The sequence below is a fragment of the Eptatretus burgeri genome, chromosome 5 (assembly GCF_056783735.1).
Source record: "Eptatretus burgeri isolate ZD-2024b chromosome 5, Ebu_testis_v1, whole genome shotgun sequence".
NCBI classification, from domain to species: Eukaryota; Metazoa; Chordata; class Myxini; order Myxiniformes; family Myxinidae; genus Eptatretus; species Eptatretus burgeri.
The window spans coordinates 97337607-97358104 of record NC_140965.1 but is presented as its reverse complement, the minus strand read 5'-3'; the positions used below and the strand labels follow the sequence as shown (position 1 = coordinate 97358104).

Here is a 20498-nt window from a genome sequence, read left to right as displayed (position 1 = left end):
CCTTATCTTTGTTATTGGTTGGTAGTGGACATGCTCTTTTAACTGCTACCAAGTGCTTGTCTGGTCACGTGCTTTGTGGTTGAGAAGGTACTGGTTGTTTGTGGGGCGTTGTACTTACAATGCTTGGTGAAACGGTGCCCTGGTGTAGTGTGGTAAAGATTTGTGACAATGTATGCCTACCGTGACAGTGTTTTCTGTTCACCTTGTTTGTCCTATATCCGCTTCACGCCATCCCATTCTTGCAGTATACAGGGTGGCCCAAAAGTCAGGAGCCACAGGGTTAAAATTGTATAAAGTAAAAAATAAATGTAAGGACTAAAAAATACTTTGTGATAGTAAAGATGTTATTTATTAATTGATGACCATGTGAGATTTCCACTGATAATATCTTAAGTTACAGTTAATGTTTGAATTGTTGGCCACTTTGATTCTATATCACTTCTACACATGATGTTTGGGCATTTCTTAGCAAGCTCCACTCTCTCATCCTTTGTTAATTTTGCTGCCATCACTTATCTGGAAAAAGAAGGGGCAATTAATTTTATTAAATATACACACTGAAAATAATATACAGTACAATATATAAATCAATTATTTCAGTCCAACCACCTAAATCATTTCTGGCTTCTGACTTTTTGGCCACCCTGTATATTGATGGATTTTTATTGTGTGGTGATGTCATTTGTTTCACTAGTTAGACCATCTTCTTTGCCTTTCGGCTACCAAGCCTCAAGCACCAATCGCCGATGTTTATTGGATGCGACGCCGATTACGCCTCAACTCATATCTATAATACAGGATTGGAAATAATTATGGAAACACAGAGTATGCATAAAAAATGAGTAATCACAAGCAAGAGATGTAAATAATACAAACACAATGGACTAGCGCCTTTTAAACTGCATTGGTGACCATGAACTACTGTTCCTCACCAGCACTTGCTGTAAGGATCCTCACCAACATGGTATGCCTGCCACACATCAACCCTGTTTAAATATCCTTCACCAGTTAATAACAACTTAATTGTAGCCAGCAGGATAAATACCAACATTTAAATTGGTAATCTCGCTCAGTTGCAGTGTGTGGAAAAAACATAATAATGACTATTTGCCAAATGCAGTGTCAGCTGATAAAAAATATTTATTGGAACGGCACTCGATAGAGCGCATACTTCCGCCAGGCTGAACAGTTTATGTTTTGTAGTCCACTGATAGGCTGGATCTGCATCCGGACTTCAACCAAAATCTAATCAATCTGTCCTTGTTACACACCCAACTCTTCCATCCACCAAGTTGAGTTGAAATCTGTCCACAACTTTTGGAGATATCGTGGTATATATTGTTTTTGGCTCCATCTCTCAATTGTGACAAATCACTTAAATTCTTGTATCCTGATCTGGATCTTAACCAAAATCCAAGCAATTTGTCCTTGCCACACACCCAACCTGTCCATCAAGTTTACTTTGAATTCCATCCATAAAATTTTGAGATATTGTGCTATGTATCGTTTTTGGCCCTCTTGCTCAATGAAGAAGAATGACTTAAGAAATTCTAGAGTATCTTGAAGAGTGGGGGAGGGCGATGATTAAGGATGGTGGCGGGACGCTCGTGACAGAGGGGGCAGTATTGAAGGTGTGGGAAGGGCATTTCAAAGAGTTTTTGAACCAGAAAGGAAGCAACGGCGAGCCTGAGTTACCGTGTTATGTTAAGGGGGAAGTGGAGTTGGTGGAGATCACAGAGGAGGAAGTGCGGATGGCATTGAAAAGGATGAAAAAGGGAAGGGTGCAGGCATTGATCAGGGGTGGACAGAAATGATGATTGCTGTGGGAGAAGATGGAGTCAGTTGGATGAAGAGGCTATTGAATATATGCATGAAAGACCGTTCAATTCCAGGGGATTGGAGGACAGGGTTAATTGTGCCGATACGGAAGGGGAAAGGAGATGCTTAAGATCCGGAGAAGTACAGGGGCATTATGCTCCTTAGTCATGTCATGAAGGTGCTGAAGAGAATTCTGAGAAGGAGGATAAGGAAGAGTGTGGAGATGGAGGTCGGTGAAGAGCAGCAAGGGTTTAGAGAGGGTAGGGGGATGACGGATGGGATGTTCATGCTGAGACAGCTAGTGGAGAAGAGGTTGGAGGTGCAAGGTGAGATGGCATTGGGATTTGTGGACATGGAGAAGGCCTACGACTGTGTCCCAAGAGGGATGGTGATGGCAACATGGGAGGATGGGATGGATGCAGGATAAGGATGAGAGTGCTGGAAGCAGAAGTTAGGTTGATGGAAGGGATACACAAGGGAATTAAGGGAAGAGTTTTGGTTGGTCCTGGGATGTCTGAGGAGTTTGGCATGAACATTCATTTGAGGGAGAGAAGCACTCTCAGCCTATTCATGTTTGTCATGGTGATGGAGCTGGTAAGCAGGAAGATGAGCTTGAGGGGAAGTATGGGGAGGATGTTTTATTCAGACGATCTGACTGCTGTGGTGGAGAGTGGGCGGGAGATGCAGGAAGTATTGGGGAAGTGGAACTAGGCATTTGGGAAGCATTGGCTGAAGATGAGTATGGAGAAAACTGAGGTGATGTGGGTTGGGCAGCAGAGAAAATAAATGAATATCAGGTTAGAGGGGAAGTACATCAGGCAGGGAAATCGGTTTGGGTATCTGGGAGGAACAGTGACTGGGGATATTAAGTCCGAGGCAGAGGTGTGGAAGAAGATTCAGGTGGGTGCGAATGCATGGAGGTGGGTGCAGGGAGTAATGGCAGACAGAAAGATATCAAGAGAATTGAAAGGAAAGGTTCTGATGTCATATGTAATGCCGGCCTACCTTTACTGCCCGGAGATGGTGGCACTGACAGACTACAACAGAGGCTGCAGTTTTGCGAAAACAACTGCCTCAGGAGGATTACAGGAGTGAAGAGGGTGGATAGGAGGAGGATGGATGAACTGAGGGAGGAGATTTGATTACAGATGAGCTTGATGGGGAGGTTGGTGAAATTCCGGCTGAGATGGGCTGGACACTTGGTGCAGATGGAGGAAGAGAGAATGGCAAAAAGCGGATAGGTTGAGGGAGCAAGGTAGGAGGAATAGAGGTCGACTGCGGTTGAGATTGGAGAATTGTGTGAGGAGGGATATCAGTAAGGTAGGAGTGGTTGGAGAGTGGAGAGAGTTGGCTGAGGACAGAGGGAAGTGGAGGAGTACCGTGATCAAGGCAGTGCAAAAGCTTGGTGCCATTGGACCTTACCCCTTATAAAGGGAAGAGGAACAGAAGAAGACGAAGAAGTATTCATATCCGGGCCTTCACCAAAATCGGAGCAATGTTAGCAAAATCACATCTTGCGAAACAAATGTCTTCGAAAGCCATGTAGGTTGACTGATACCGCAGTTATCAGTGTCAGAGCTGACACTGCAGTCAGCAACGGACTGTTCTGTTTTTCACAGAATGCAACTGAGTCAGATGACCCATTTTATGTTGATATACTGTACAAATTACCCTGGTGATGTCCCTGTGTTTGCTCCACTGTTCTCCCCCCCAGTTCTTCTCCAACCCACCTCCCCCTCCACCCAGGAGTCAAGAAACATAGATTGATGTAGTGCAGGCATGATGGGCCAAATGGCCTCCACCTGTGCTCAAGTACATTATTGTATTTCCTTGCAAGCACTGATGATATGAGACACTCAGCTGAGAATTTTAGTATGGATTTTCCTGGTCAGTATTAAGCATACGCCAGTGAGGGGTTTAACAGATGATCTCATAAATTTCTTGGATTTTGTAAGTCCCAACTTTGTAAATGGTTCTTCCCTTTTGGTAAAATTCCTACGCGTGGGCGTCCTGAAGAATGGTCTCATGCTCTGATTGTTCATGTAGTTTCGACCTTTCAATTTCTTTCAAACGTACTCTTATCATAGCGTGCTGTTTTTAATAGTATTCACACGCACAAAATGCACTTTGCATTACGTACAGCTATTCTAAGCAATGAAGAAGGTTGATTTCTTGAAGTACGATCAGTCATCTGCACTTCTTTTTAATTATAGTGTTCACCCCTCTGAACGCAGTTTTACGGTAAATCATATGATGTCATATTTACTCATAAAGTGTCCCACAAGTGCAGTTTTCAATATACCTGGATGCTATCTATCCTGTTATATTTTTAACTGCCATCTTCGTAAGTTACGCTCCTTATTATGAAAGTAAAGGAAAACTTCATTCCCAACGACCACTTGGGCGTGGTTTACTATTCCCACATAACGATATCTCACACAGGCCGGATGCAAGTCCCATGGCAGGCCACCTGTTAGTGGAAGTTATGTTGGGCAATCTATCATGTTTGCTTGTCGATGCCACTTGGATCCTGTGGTGTAATGTAAACTGTAAATTCCAATCAAGATCAAAGGCGTAATTGAAGTCTTGCCTTCTAAGATTCATCAGCGATGAAACAATCCAGAGAACGCGACACACGACTGCATTTCTATTTCACTGATGCTGATCTGAATTGATTATTATTTTTTATTTTACATATTGTACACCGCTCCTTCCCAATTCCATATCCAGCCGATGCATGACGCGATCGCCGGTCGCCAAAGGGAGTACTCAGTTTTCACTGTTTGCTTTCTTGTTTGTTTGTTTGTCTGGGCGATATCTCAGCCATCATTTGAACTTGGAAGCTGAAATTTGGGGACAAAAGTGAATATGTGCTTTGGTTAAAAGGTATTTTTTCTTTTTTGATTAATTATTTGATTACATAACTATTATCGATTTATTAATTACTTATTTTATTTTATTTCTCAGCCTGGCAATATCTCAGGCACCTTTTAAGCTTGGAAGCTGATATTTGGATACGACAGTGAACAAGTGATTTGGCTATAAAGGATATTTTTGATTTATTGATTAATGAATTAATTATATAATTTTTCGATTAATTACTTAATTTTCAAAAAGTTACAGATTCGGATGAAACAGTGGTGGTTGAGGAATGTTATGAGCCAATTGATTAAGAAATTAATTATTTTACAATTATTATCTATTTATTTTAATTCTGCAATTAATTGATCAATTCTTGTACACCACTCCCTCCCAATTCCGACTCCATATGCTGCAAGGCTGCATTGATGGGTGTCAAAGGTGCCCTGGCGATGTCGTGCGCTGGAGGATTGTTTATTTATTTGGCATGGGGGCGGTGTACTTTGAATGTACCGCGACTTGTCAAACTTTTGTTTTCTGTGCATATATTTAATGACTCAGATAGATCACTGGCAGCATGCTCACTATTTATTTCTACACAAATACATTGAATCTCACTGCAAGTCATCATTCTCGAATTGATGTTTCTCAGCATCTTCCAACATTTTGGATTTTTTTGCATTATTCACAACTTTGGAATAAAATCTCAGCCTCTTCACCATTTGGGATTTAAATCTTCACCTCTGCCACGATTTTGAATTCAAATCTCCTTATGTTATGCCATTATGGATTTGCTTTTCTTCATCTTTCATCAAAGCCTGGTGTTGGCTTTGTGGTTAAGGTAGCTAGCTTGGGATATTAGGGTCCTGAGTTCAAGGCCCATTGGCTGCTGAATTAACACCAGGTGGGGTTGACTCAGCTTGCCATCCTTCTGAGGTTGGTGAAATGAGCACCAGTGTACTGGTAATCGGAACACTGTATCAGTGGCGTAACTGCATCCATAACCAATGATGCAACCAGCAGCCACATTGGCTGCACATGAAAGTGTGTGTGTGTGTGTGTGTGTGTGTGTGTGTGTGTGTGTGTGTGTGTGTGTGTGTGTGTGTGTGTGTGTGTGTGTGTGTGTGTGTGTGTGTGTGTGTGTGTGTGTGTGTGTGTGTCTTGCAACATTTTGGATTTACAGTAAGTCCCCACATTTTTGCCATTATGGATTTACGTTACCTCATCTTCAACCACTTTGTATTTGAGTGTCCGCATTTTACGCCACGATGGATTTAAGTCTCCACCTCTTCCACTATTTTGAATTTAAGTCTCTGCATTTTATGCCATTTTGGATTTAAGTCTCCACATTTTATGCCATTATGGATTTAGGTCTTCACTTCTTCCACCATTTTGGATTTTAGGCTCTGCATTTTACACCATTTTTGATTTGAGTCTCTGCACCTTATGCCATAATGAATTTAAGTCTCTGCCTCTTCCACAATTTTTAGCTCACCTGGACTTTCATTCCTCTTTTTTTCCCACCTTCAGAACAAACTCCCACACTCTCTTCAATCTCACTCTTCCCTCCAGGTCTTCAAAACAGCTGTTCACCACCATCTCTTATCTTCTCCCATCCAAAACCACAATCTTTTCTACCCCCTTTAATCCACCCCAAACCCACCTCCTTCAAATTCCCTGCTTTCCTTCCTGAATATCCCTGTCGTGGAAGGACCTGAAAGTCCCTGTTGTGTCCATCTTGTTTAACCCATGTACCCTGCTCCATCCCTCTCCCTTCCAGAGATCTCCTCATGTCTGTTCCCCACTGCTTTTTCCTACCCTCTCCCACCCCTCTTGTCTCCTGCTCCCCTTGTTGTACGTTCTGTGTGTTAGCTCTTATGCCAGCCTCGACAGTGGATACAAAAAAAAGAAAAGGTGAGCTTATGTGATCGAGCAGTGTCTATAAGTGAGTGAGTGATTGTCATTCAGTCTGTAAACACTTCAGTCATTATCGCTTGAACCAAACACGTTTTGATGAAACTTGGCCACAAGCTTCATATCTGATGGCTAATGAAGGTTTTTGACCACATCAAATTCTGCAGTTATTAAAGGGGTTTATGGGGTTTTATTGCCTCCCCCCCTAAATATAGGTACAGTGCCTATAGAAAGTTTACACCCCCTTTCAAAATTTTCTCCTTTTGTTGCCTCATAGCCTGGAATTAAATTTCATTACATCAGACTTTTTCCAACTTTATTTACACATCGTAACCCACAATTTCCAAATGAAAAACAAATTCTACAAATTTCAGAAAATTAATTAAAAAGACAAAACTAGAATATCTTGGTTGGATAAGTGTCCACCCCCTTTAATAGAATTGTAAATTAGCTCAGGTGTAACCAATCACCTTTAAAATCACACACCAAGTTAATTGGCCTCCACCTGTGTTAAATTGTAGTGATGGTGATTATTTCAGAATAAAATCAGCTGTTCCTGGATGTTTCCTCTGCTGGGTAGTGCATTTTACAATAAAAACTAAACCATGAGCACCAAGGAGCTTTCAAGAGACCTTCAGGATAAAGTTGTGGAAAGGCACAGATCAGGGGGTGGGTATAAAAGTATTTCAAAGGCCTTGAATATCCCTTGGAGCACAGTCAAGACAATCATTAAGAAGTAGAAGGCATATGATACCATCAAAACCTGGCCTAGATCAGGCCGTTGCTCCAAACTGGATGACCAAAGAAGGAGGAGATTGATCAGAGAGGCCACCAAGAGGCCAAATGCAACTTTGAAAGAGCTACAGGTCTTTATGGAAGAGACTGGTCACTATATGCAAGTGACAACAATATCCCAAGCACTCAAAAAGTCTGGCCTGTATAGTAGGGTGGCAAGAAGGAAGCCATTACTCAAAAAAGCCCACCTTGAGTCCCGTTTGAGGAATGCAAAAAAAAACACTCCAGAAATTTTGAAGCCATGTGGAAAAGGTTTGTGGTCTGACAAACCCAAGATGGACTGTCTGACAAACCCAAGATGGACTCAACAAAACTGTTGGCCGAAATGCAAAACGTATATGTTTGGCACAAACCCAACAGAGCACATCATCCAAAGAACACCATCCATACTGTGAAGCATGGTGGTGGTATCATCATGTTATGGGGATGCTTTTCATCAGCAGGGACTGGGGCACTTGTCAGAATAGAAGGGGAAATGGATGGAGCAAAATTCGGAAAAATTGTAGAGGAAAACCTGCTGCCCTCTGCAAGAAAGCAGAAATTGAGACGGAAGTTCACCTTTCAGCATGACAATGACCCGAAGCACACGGCCAAGGCCACACTGGAGTGGCTAAGGAACTAGATAAATCTCCTTGAGTGGCCCAGTCAGAGCCCCAACCTAAATCCAATTGAAAATCTGTGACATGACTTGAAGATTGCTGTCTATCAACACTCCCCACACAACGTGACAGAGCTTGAACAGTTTTGTACAGAAGAATGGGCGCGTATTGCCCAGTCAAGATGTGCAAATTTGGTTGAGACCTATCCCAACAGACTCACAGCTGCAATTGCTGTCAAAGTTGCTTCCACCACTTATTAACCCAGGGGGGTGGACACTTATCCAAGCTGGATATTGTCGTGTCCATGTCAGTTAAGACCGACCTGGACGGATAACCAGAGTTCTATCTTGGAGGCGAACACGTGATCCTTGGAGATTAAAGCGCGTGCGGGACGGGGGTAGCAAAGCATGTTCCAGATGCATTCATCTGGATGGAAGACAAGGGTTTATACTCGAACCGACAACGAATAGACAGGCACAAGCATTCTTTAATAAATAGGGGTTTAATGCACATAAATCAAATATTCATAATGGAAATCAACCAAACGTGATAATAAAACCTGAGGTAAATTAAATTCCTATTTGAGGTGCCTCCACACACAGTTACAAAAACGGACAAGGGGGTGAGATAAAACAAAAGAAAAATTCCTCCTGTATTCTGGCACTTAGTAGCTTCAGGTCCAGAAATGGTCTTTTATGAGCTTGACGATCGAATCGCATCGACCTGCATGGGAAACTGTGCCCAAAAATGGCGCTGAGCCGTTCTCTGGGCAGGAAGCGTACGAGAGGTACTTTGTGTGGATGTTCCCTTCGTTAAGAGCCCAGAAACTGCCGAACAGTCTCTTCTCATGTTCGAGATTGCCACCCCACTCCTCTCTGAATACCAGGTCCACTCACAACGATGGTTCAACTTCCTTCTCCATCACACAACAGGATAACGCCGAGTTCGCTGAGAGACGCGCTCATATTCTTCTCTCTCTCATAAGCTTACACCTCGTGACTCAGCCGAACAGTAATGGCGAGCGTCTTACTCCAGCATGCGGGCAAATTCACACAGCACAAACACGAGAATTGCACAGCCTTCTTCGGCGTGTCGAGGAGGGACCAGCCAGTGAAACCCTTTTTCCCTCCATTCGCGTACCTCATACACTCTTCTCTCCTCTGAACCTTCTGATGTCACAGCCATCCATCATCCACCCCAAGGGTGAGGTTTGCTAGTTGTCATTAGTGGAGGCGGGGTTTTCGCCTGCTTGCCCATTTGGCTCGGTTGTTGTTTGAAGGACGTGATTCCTTTTTACTCGCCGGTCTTGTAAATGCAAAAACATAGGAAAAGGTCACAGGGGGTGATCACATACTGGGAGAACTTATCCTTAAACCCTACCTAATCAACACAGCACTTCCCCCCATGCCATGACACGTAACAATTTAAGCTGACAATTTCCCTACTTTCGTTACATCGAAATGTCTCCTACCCGTCCAAGGACCATGTTACCCTATATAATCCTCCCTTTGCTGTGAAATTCCTCCATCTACCCCACAAACATAACAATTTTCTAGTTTTGTAATTTTAATTAATTTTCCAAAATTTGTAGAATTTGTTTTTCACTTGGAATGCTACACTTGGGCTACAATGTTTAAATAAATGTGGAAAACGTCTGATTGAATGAAATTTAATTCCAGGCTATAAGGCAACAAAAGGTGAAAAATTTTAAAGGGGGTGTAGACTTTCTATAGGTACTGTATTTGCTCTCTTCTCCAAAACTGCACAAATGATTTTGATGAAACGTGACCACAACCTTCATCACCCATATTGTACCAAAGTGTATTGACCGCATCAAAATCTGCGCTCATTAAAGGGGTCTACCGGGGAGGGGGTGGGGGTGTTGACCCACAAAATAGGTCTTTACTCTCTTCTCTGAAACTACACACACAATTTCGATGAAACTTGATCACAACCTTCATCACCCGTGATGTACCAAAGTTTGTTCACAGCGTTAAGAAAATCAGGGTCGAAGTGGATCTGAAGGGTTTTCAGTGACTGTTGCTCCAATCCAGGTGAACTTCAGCACACGTGGTCCTATTTTTCATTCGAGTCTCCGCATCTTCCAAAATTTTGGATTCAAGTGTTCACCTCTTCCATCATTTTGGATTTGAGTCTCCACATATTATACCATTATGAATTTACGTTTCCTCATCTTCCAACATTTTGGATTTAAGTTTGCTTCTTCCACCATTTTGGATTTAAGTCTCTGCTTCTTCCACCATTTTGGATTTGAGTCTCTGCATCTTACGCCCTTATGTATTTTAGTCTCCACCTCTTCCACCATTTTGGATTTGAGACCACATCTTACGCCAACATGGATTTGCGTTTCGTCTTCCACCATTTTGGATTATAGTTTCCACCTCTTCCACCATTCTGGATTTAAGTCTCTGCATCTTCCACCATTATGTATTTAGGTTTCCTCATCTTCCAACATTTTGGATTTGTCTCCGCATCTTACACCATTATGGATTTATGTTTCATAATTTTCCAAGATCTTGGATTTAAGTCTCTATACATCTACCACCATTTTGGATAATTTAAGTCTCCACCTCTTCCACAATTTGAAAAACGGTCTCAGGGAAGATATATTTGTTCCAGCTGATGTAAGAGTTCAAAACAGCACCTTCCACCATCTGCTGTTGAATGCTTCAAAAGAAAAGCCTTTATTGAATGAAAATGCAACTTAAAGGTACAAATTAAATATGTGAATGTGACACAAGTCCAAGTGTGATGAACTGAATGACCAATTTCTGTGTCTGGATTTCTTTGTGTATTCTTGTAATAGTGGCACTTTAACATTGGTTGAAAAAAACAACAAACCAGAAACCTGTAGGTGACTTCAAAAAGTCTGCTGAGTTCAATAAGGAGTCATACACCCACCACATGTATTTGCTTTTCCGGTATTAACTCGATTATTTAAAAAAAACAAAAAATAAGCATTTCGTTTCCAATCGGTGAGCCACAGAAAACCAGGTTTATTAGGTGAAAAGTCATGTTTACAAGCAGGTATTTCCATGTGACCACTCAATGTAAATATATACAATGGAAAAAAATGGCGTATGTCTGTTTACTTGAGTACAGCACCACATGTTTGTTTTTTTAACTGCAATATTCTCACTTTTACATCACAATTTTAAAAGGTGACATTGTTTTTGAGAATGTAAAATATACAAATTATGTATTGTATCTTATACTTGTGTTTCCTGACAGTTGGGAACTGAGGCTAAAATAACAGGAATTGAGGTGAACAGTGATGGAGATACTTCCCATTATGAAATGGTGAGTTTAAGGAAGACTGAATTTGATGATGAACATGAATGATGATGAACATGAAGACTGAACATCTCAGATGATGCACACAAGGAAAACCAGACACAGAAAAATGCCACTCATCCCATCAAGCCCATCTCAACTCCACATTCCCAACACCCCAGGAAAAGAACACTATCCCTGTCGCCTTTTTTTGTTTCGAACTACACAAAAAATAAATAACTACACATTCCCAAATGACAGGATACACAAGCAAAACAATCTGACATCTTCAACTTGCAGACATCATAACTTAATCCCACCTGGCTGACCATAACCTACCTACCATTCCTGCCAATATATCTTCATTCTTCTATGAACATTGCTTCTATGTACTTATCCAAATACAGTTTAAATGTATCAAATGTCCCTGCTGCTTCCACTTTCTCTAAAAGATCATTCTATGCTTTAACATCTCTGTGTAAAGTACCCCTGCCTAATTGTTTCTAATCACGAAGAAACAGTCCTTACGGATGGTTTAATTCTCCCAGAATTCCAGAAGGGATGACCCCCATAATACCCCCTCCCACTTGGCATGGTGCTATATGATACACACATAGAGAGAATTAGGGTCCTCCCTCCACTCTGAACCCTATCCCCACCCAGAGGTTATGAATTTTTGTTTCACCTAAAACCTGCCCATGCACACTTATTGTTTCCGAGTAGAAACACCAGTTTTAAACCATTCCGTCCATGGTTCAGAAATGCATTGAAGTCGAACAAACAGACATTTCTCAAATTATATATTGTACATGCTGTATATCCTTTTGATTATATCTCACTGACTTGAGTCCTGAATGACTGTGCCAGTCTTGGGATTTTTAATTGAGGTATAGCACAGTCCCCTCCTTCCTGAATTTCTTTATCCGTTTGTGTGGTTTCCTTAGACGGGGCTTCTCTGCAGTTGAAATTGGTTTTGAACTTTCCTTGAGTGGACAGGTGCCCTGTAGCTTGTCCAACCCAGTTTACGTCAACAAACCTTCCTCCATAGTCGCCCTTAAATGATTGCCTTCGGAAGTATATTTTGACCGAGAACGTCTTCTGTTCTGTCTTCAGGGCCTGCTCAGCTCTCATGTAAGGGTAATAATCTTTATGCTTGTTATATCTACACCTTCTCAGCTATCCATACCTGTAATATAAAAGACAGGTTAGTGAAAATAAGGTTGTCAGTGGCGAAGGTACTAACAGTCCTAAAGCTGATCCTTGATGTACCGCACTACTTACAACTTCCCAGCCCATCTTCTCTGCCACTATCCTTCCTATCACTAATCCAGTTTCCAATTCCAATTAGCTACTCTACCATATACTCAGCAAGCCCTCACCTTATTTAATAGCCTTCCGTGTGGTACCTTATCAAATTCCTTCTGATAATCTAGATAGACTACATCCACTGTCCTTCCTTCATCCACCCAATCAGAAACTTCTTCATATAACTCCAAAAAACTTGTAAAACATGATTTCCTTTTGTTAAATCCATACTGAGTGCCTTTAAGTAGCTGCTTAAATGTACTTAAAAACTTCCCCATCTAATTCCTCATTAATATTTACATCCTCCCCACAAATTAAATTCAATCGGTTTGTAGTTCTCCGATTTCTCTCGAGATCCTTTTTTCTCTCCACATGAACAAGGCTTATGGAAGAACAGGTTAAATTGATCATGGGGGAGAGGGACAACAATTGGGCACAACCAGTAAGGGAATAAACAAACAGAAAAGGAAAAGGGAGAGAAAGGAGGAAACACTGAAATCGGCAAGTAAGAGGGTTGAGTTCAGAAGTTTTACCAGTAGGGGGTTCCTGGAAGAATGTGTGCATCCTGGAGTTGCTGGGGAGGGTTGGAGGACTGGCAGCAGATAAAGCAATATCGAAGAAGAGGCAGTAGAAAGAGAGACTACCAACCTGCCTGCAATGTGAAAGGAACAGACTGTGTTTCAGCCTCGTCGCAGGAGATTCCAATAATGTTGAAAGCTTTAGATTCCAAAGAATCCAGGAAAGACGGATGTCATCCTGGGTATCCAGACCATAAGGGAGAATGAATGCTTCATTGAGTTGCGGCCAAAGTCCTTGCAGACTGTGAGTAGCACTAATTTTCCAAGGAAAGACTTGGTCAACAGTGGATGCCCAGTCTGTGGTTGGAGAGGTTATGGCTGGGGGTGAGGCCGAGAAGTTCAAGAGAGTGAAACTCTTCCCGTGGCTGACCATGGAAATATAGAGGTGGGTTAGTTTGATGATCCTTCCAGTGACAGGATGAGACAGTGAGATTTTCCAGGATTGAAGGACATTTTCCATTTATCAAACCAGCATCTAATCAATTCCAGATCAGCAGAGAGTGACGCAGCTGCAGTCTACCTAGCACACAAGGTTGAGTCATGTGCAAAAAGGAAGTCATTTATATAGATGAGGAAGTATACCAGGCCCATCACACTGCCTTGTGGAACTCCAGCCTCCACTAGGAGAGGGGTGGAGAGGGTTCCATTGATAACAACACATTGACTGTGTGAGTAAAATAAGTTAGAAATCTAGGATTGAAGGCAGCCTTGAATACCACCAGCAGGGAGCTTGGCTAGTAAAGCAGGATGCCAGACTGTGCTGAATGCCCGAGATATGTCCAAGGAGACAGTCCTGACCTCTTGATTGACATATAGATCCTCCAACAATCTGGTACCTGTCCTGACTCCAATAAGTTGTTAAAGATATCAGTTAACATCATGCTTATCTGCTCTGCCAGCTCCCAAAATACTCAGTCTCAGATGCTTATTATCCTGCTTTACTTCCTCTACTTCCACGTGGAACTCCTCTAAACTCACTTTCTCACCTCCGAGATAGATTCCCTCAGCTATCCATAATTCCCTCATGTTCTTGCGTAAATGTTTAAGGAAATTAACTATTTCATAAGTTTGCCATCTCACTTTCATCACTTACCAATTTCCTTATGCTTAAGCCCTCAATGGGCTCCCATTTGTCTTAACCTGCTCTTTATCTCTTGTATACTTTAAAAAAAATTATCTGGCTAGTGTTTAATATATTTGACCATATCCTTCTCACATCCTCTTTTAGCTTACAAAGACTCTGGCTTTTAATTTAACTGAATATAGTATTGTTTTAGGGTTTGGATTTTCACGTTTTTGAAACCGTACTAGTCTGATGAGAATTACCATGTCACTGTCAGATCAGTAAAATCCAGCTTGCTCATCGATGATCTTTTGGAAGGGTGAAACCTGCTTATCCATTCTGGTCTGGTCTTCATGTTATATCAGTCATGATTTGTGTATTTTTTTTTCGATACAACATCGAGGCTCATAGAAAAGCTTTTGACTCTTAATGCCTTCTCTGGAGCTAGTACCAGATGCTCAAGTGCTGTCTTTGAAAAGATGCACCAAGTTTGCAGACCATAGAGTGAGCCATTGAAGGTACCAGGTCTGCATCATACAAAGCAACTGACATAAGAGGCCATTTGGTCCATCACACCATCCTTGTTATGATTTACGATGATATGCACAGATATCTAATTTAATTTCCTTACCTTCCTTAAACCACTGACATAATAATGCATGTGATTGCAAGGCTTTAAGGTATGCTACCAGTATGTCGCAGCACTTTATCCGCTGCACAATTGTGCTTCATTGATGATTGGACGACCTGGTGATGATTTGTCAGATCGTCGCTCTTCGCATTTGGCAGGTGGTGGCTCTTTACGACTATGTGGCACGACGCTCCGACGAAATTGCACTGAAATGCGGCGACCGGCTGCAGGTGCTTTACAAGGACACCGTGGACTGGTGGTTTGGGATCGGGACTGACGGTACCCAGGGGTACTTTCCAGCCAACTACGTGTCAGGATCTGGTGAGTTCCAACTTGGTGACTATAATATAATTCCAAGTTTAATATCCAATTTTGATGAATGCTAGTTTTCTGAGTTCCCTTTACTTCGCAGCAAAATCGTGTGCTCAGCGTAGGAAATATGTAATGTTGGGGCTCTTTGAAAGAACAGGATATATGGAACAGGAGAAGTAAAGGGAGGGAAGGGGGGGACACATTGAGAAAAAAACATTCAGAAAAAGAAAGGAGTAGAACAAGGAGAGAATGGACAGATCGGACAGTGCAGTGGCAAAGGAGGATGTTGGGGGGGGGGGGGAGGAAAAGGCAGTTTAAAGAAGATTGAGGCACAACATACTCACAGTAGGTTTGAGAACTGTTTGATTATGACCTGCAATTAAACAATGAAAAAACAAAATTAAACAAATAAGCACGGAATATGTTTCGCAGGAATTACATGCTTTCCACCCAAATATCGTTAATTGATTTTTTTTTTCTTTTCTTTCTGGAACCACCCTATTAGGAAACCTTTCACCACCTGTAGCTTTATGCATGTCATAACCATTCAGCTGCCAGTGAAAGTGGGAGGGAATGGAGGAGAGGAGGTCATAGGGTCGAGGTGGATTTGTGCCGGCCATCGGGTGTTCCTTCTAAAGCTGCTGCTTACTGCATCAACATTTTAGTTTAATAAGGGTTGACTTGGGCCTTGTAGTCAGGGTTGCTCGAATGAATGCATGGCTGATGCTACACCTGTGTCTCATCTGCATAAAATTTGTTTCTTGACATTTTGCCTCTTTGCTCGTCTGACCAATGTGCTCGACGATCAATTTGTTCATTTCCTTGGCTGCAGTTAGGCCTTTATGTATCTTACTCATGCAGTTTCGTCAAACGAATAAACAAACACAAATAGTTTACAATTTTCAACTTGACACAAATTTTGTTATGACTACTACTTACGTTTGATAGGGCAAGCCTGGTGATTTTAATCGGGCAAGCCTCGTGTTGGCTTAATGGTTAAGGTGGCTGCCTTAAGATCTTAGGGGGCTTGAGTTTGAGCCCCTGTCATATGGTTAAATAACACCAAATGGGTTGACACCAGCCTGTCATCCTTTTGAGGTCGGCAAAATGAGTACCAGCTTCTTGCAAACAGGGCACTGAATCAGCGGCACAGCCACACTACCATCTATTTTTAAAATACGAAGACGGAGAGGTGAACAGAAACCTTTAAGTGAGCTTCCCACAGGTGCATTGGGATGCCAGGAAGATGCAAAAGCAAAACAAGCTGATTGTTATCGAATTTTTTTTGAAGATTAAATCTTCTTCTCCTCCTCTTCTTCTCCCCTTTATAAGTGGTGAGGTTCGATCGCACTAAGCTTCTGCCCTGCCTTGACCACGATACATCTCCACCTCCCTATCCTCAACCAACTCTCTCCAACCACACCGACCTTCCGGATATCCCTCCTCCCACAATCCTCCCATCTCAACCACGGTCTACCTCTTTTCAACCTATCTGCTCTTTTTGCCATTCTCTCTTCTACCATCCGCACCAAATGTCCAGCGCATCTCAGCCAGCATTTTAGCTGTGTCAGCTCGAACGTCCCATCCGTCATCCCCCTCCCCTTTCTAAACCCTTGCTGCTCTTCTCAGATCTCCATCTCCACATTTTTCCTTACCCTCCCATTCAGAAATCTCACCAGCACCTTCATTACATGACTGAGGAGTGTAATGCCCTGTGCATCTCCCTTCCTCTTCCATGTCGGCACAATTAACCCTGTCTTCCAATCCTCCGGATTTGAACCCTCTCTCATACATATATTCAACAGCGTTTTTGTCCAACCAACTCAGATTTCTTCCGCTGCAATTGTTATCTTTGTACACGCCTCATCAATGCCCAGCACGCTTCCCTTCTTCATCCTTTTCAATGCCATCTGCACTTCCTCCTCTGTGATCTCCACCAACTCTACTTTCCCTCAATATAACCCGGTAGCTCCAGCTCGCCATTGCTTCCTTCCTGGTTCAATAGCTCTTTGAAATATCCTTCAATACTGCCCGCCTCTACCTTCCTTAATCACCACCCCCCACCCCACCCCACCCTTTATGCCCTTACCATCCTCATCCCTGTCATGAGCCAATTTTTATGTATAATCTTCTTCCCACCATCCTCTTCCACATCATTCCTCACCTTATCCACAGCTCTCCTTGTGGCTTTCTTCTTCTGCCCATCCAGATGCAGCAACCACACCTCAGGCTGCCTCCCCTTTCCTTGATCTTCTCTATCCTCTTCCAAACCTCCTCCTTTTCACCAATTGCCTTCGCTTCCTCCTCTGTCCACCATACCTGGTTTTGATGCCTCGACGGACGATGCACCCTTTTCTGGCGTCCTTCCACACAAAATTTCTGCAATTCCCTCAAACGCCTCTCCGTACTTCTCCCACTCCTCCTCCAAACCTTCCGCTTCTTCGCAAACTTGCTCATACAGTTCCGAGCCCTCAACCTCTCCATTTACTCAAACGACATTTCCTCTACACTTCCCCACCTAATAACCTGCCTCCTTTTCTTCTATAATTCAAACACCACAGGCTTGTGCTGGGTGGTGACATGCTCTCCCACCACTGCCTTACAATCCTTAACCCTTCACAAATATCACTGCCTTACCACCACCAAATGAATCAGCTATGGCCATCCGATTCCTCGCCACCAGCTCTGGACCCTCTCTATTCCTCGTTCCCCACCCAAATTTACCAACACATTCCTCTTCACCCAACTATACTACTCCAATGTGCACATTGAAGCACAATATCATGTCCAGCTCAACCATTCCCATCATCCTCTCCAGTGCGTTCCTGATTTCCTGCTTCTCCACTCCACTCCTTCCCGTTTGTGGTCCATATACCGACAACATACACCATTTGCCTCTGCATCGCCACAACTATCCGTCCCTCCCATCTTTCCACTCTGACCACCTGCTTGCTGATCTCTCCAGATACTATTATTCCCACACCATTACTCCTTCCATCCCCACCCGTGTGTACCAGCCTGTATCCTTCTACCAACCTCCTTGCCATGTCCACTTTCCATCTGATCTCCTGCACACACAACACCTCCAACCTCCTTCTCCACCTCACCTCCACCACTTCAACCCTTCTCCCACCCATTGATCCCACATCCAAACTACATAGCTGGACCTCGCTTCTGAATTGCTGCCTGCCTGACAGAGCAAGTACCATCTTGAATAATTTGGGATGTTCAGGTCAATCATGTGTTTAAAACCATAAATATATTTAAAGTACAGGGGTGAAAGCTGAAAAAAAAGAAAGTATGTCCCCAATCAAATTGCTGATAATTCGACCACAGAAAGTTCTAGAGTCTAGACTACCTATTGATGTTAAAAGTTAACTTCTTACAAATAGGGAAAATAATTTTAATTTTTAATACAATATCATTTTTAAAAGTAAAAATTCGAATGATGGAGATTAAATGTAAAATACAGATGGAATCAACTGCCAGTCTGACGGAGGTTTAAAACCCGAAACGTCGGCTTCCGTTTCCTAGGGCAGTTAGCGTACTCCGATCAACGTCCTGTTGATTCCATCCATTGTTCACCTGTCCGCCGACCCAGGTCGACACGAACCTTCACTCGAAATGTATGACCTCATAGAATCACAGCAATGAGTTTTTTTTTAATAGGTGATGAGAATCATGAGATGCCATAAACTCGTGTTGGCCCCTGCCCCTCCAAAAAAGGTCAGAGACAGGGGACATTAAAATGAGCTCCGGTGGACGGACTGACCTATTATCCGTTCATGTAGTTTTGTGTACGTGACATTTCAAAAACCGTTCAACATTTAGCTTTCATATTGCAGATATCTATTCCACATGACATTATCTCAACCCGATTAGATCACGGCTGTGATTGGCTGAATTATGTTGCCATGGCAACCACCTTGGTAACTTGGCTTGTGTACGTGATATTTCAAAAACCCTTCAAGATTTAGCTTTCATGTTACACAGATCTGTTCCTCATACCACCCAAAAGGCGGGGAACCTCGAGTATCAATCAGCTCCTTGCGAGCTAACAGCGGTGGAGAAAGAATTGGATACTTGCAAGAAAATCACCTTTCTTTACAAAACATTCACATGCAGATCTGACTATTCAATTACACATACTTTGTTGTCTGCATCATCAGTGAGGTGTGACTATGCCAGCTGATGCAGTGTACCCCCCCCTCAATCCCTGTAGATTGTATCAAGAATGATACATATGGTTGGAGTACCAACACACAATGGCCTACTTTTTATCACAGTACCTTGGGGTGCAACATCTACAAGCAAGTGCTAACCAGACAGGAAACCTGAAAGAATTATGCAAAGTCATGGCTGCTGTAGTTGGAACCTATTCCATCGGGAATAGCATCGAGATTAGACAGCTACTGAGGCGAGTGTGCTAACTCCGAGCAATCCCTGTCCATGAATGAGCAAGTATGCATTAATCTTAAACAAAAGATAAGGCACCACATGGAAGGAGAAAAGAAAGCCCCGGTTTGATTGTTTTTTGATTGGTGCATTGGGGGTGCCGAGACACTATGGTGCTCATCGGTGGAGAAGGAAATGGACGGAGAATAGCCATTGTCTTGCCAGACCTCTGCTCGGTTTGCAGCTTGTCTCCCATGTGTTCCATCCCACTGTTGTGCCCAATTATTCGCACAATGGCTCTCGCAGGACTCTGGGGCCTGGACTTTTACACGCAAATGAATAATAATGGGTGCCCAAAGAGCGTGCCACTTCCCCGACCATACTTCACCCTGCCTGCAGGATTTTCCCGCTCATTCACTGAAAAAAAAAAAAAAAAAAAAGATGAAAATCTTTTCAATGGTTATGGCCATGGGGTTCTACATTATTGTACAACATGGTGTTTATAAACTGCAGCACATCTTCCTTTACATTTATTATGCTTGCACTTCTCTCATATCCAGACATAAATATCGGGGCGAGCAGTGTTTTTTCCGTAATAATGCAGGGAAATAACAGATGCATTTGCTGTCGTTTGTTTGCATTAACCAACTTCGAGTTTAGCAATCAAACTTTTTCAGCGCATTATGTGAACCCGTTGCTGTTCGAGTACAGTTGAGCCACATGGCAGGAAGATGATCTCACTTCAACCAAGGCAACCAGCTGCCTTCAACCATATTTTCTCAATATTCCAGCAAGCATGCTAAAAGGGGAAATTTTTCTTTGAAAAGTTTTGCATTGGTTACATTGTAAAGGCTTCACTCATAGTACTTGTAAACTGTAGGTGTGGAGCACTCCTGTGAGCTATCATTTTCACATTCAATATTCACCAAAGCCAA

The 20498-nt window shown here is 42.6% G+C and overlaps 1 protein-coding gene across 12 annotated transcripts in view; it reads left to right on the top strand.

The window, feature by feature from the left end:
- Positions 1–20498, top strand: part of AHI1 (Abelson helper integration site 1) — a 245127-nt gene that overhangs the window by 148448 nt on the left and 76181 nt on the right. For 8 of the 12 annotated variants that reach the window (XM_085883040.1, XM_085883032.1, XM_085883035.1 and 5 more), the window contains exons 25-26: positions 11238–11306; positions 14991–15177. In XM_085883040.1, coding sequence (XP_085739166.1) covers positions 11238–11306; positions 14991–15177 — 256 coding nt within the window. Of the gene's footprint in view, positions 1–11237; positions 11307–14990; positions 15178–15673; positions 16068–19390; positions 20091–20498 lie in introns of those variants that run through there. The other 4 variants (XM_085883039.1, XM_085883041.1, XM_085883042.1 and 1 more) reach the window with 4 other exon arrangements.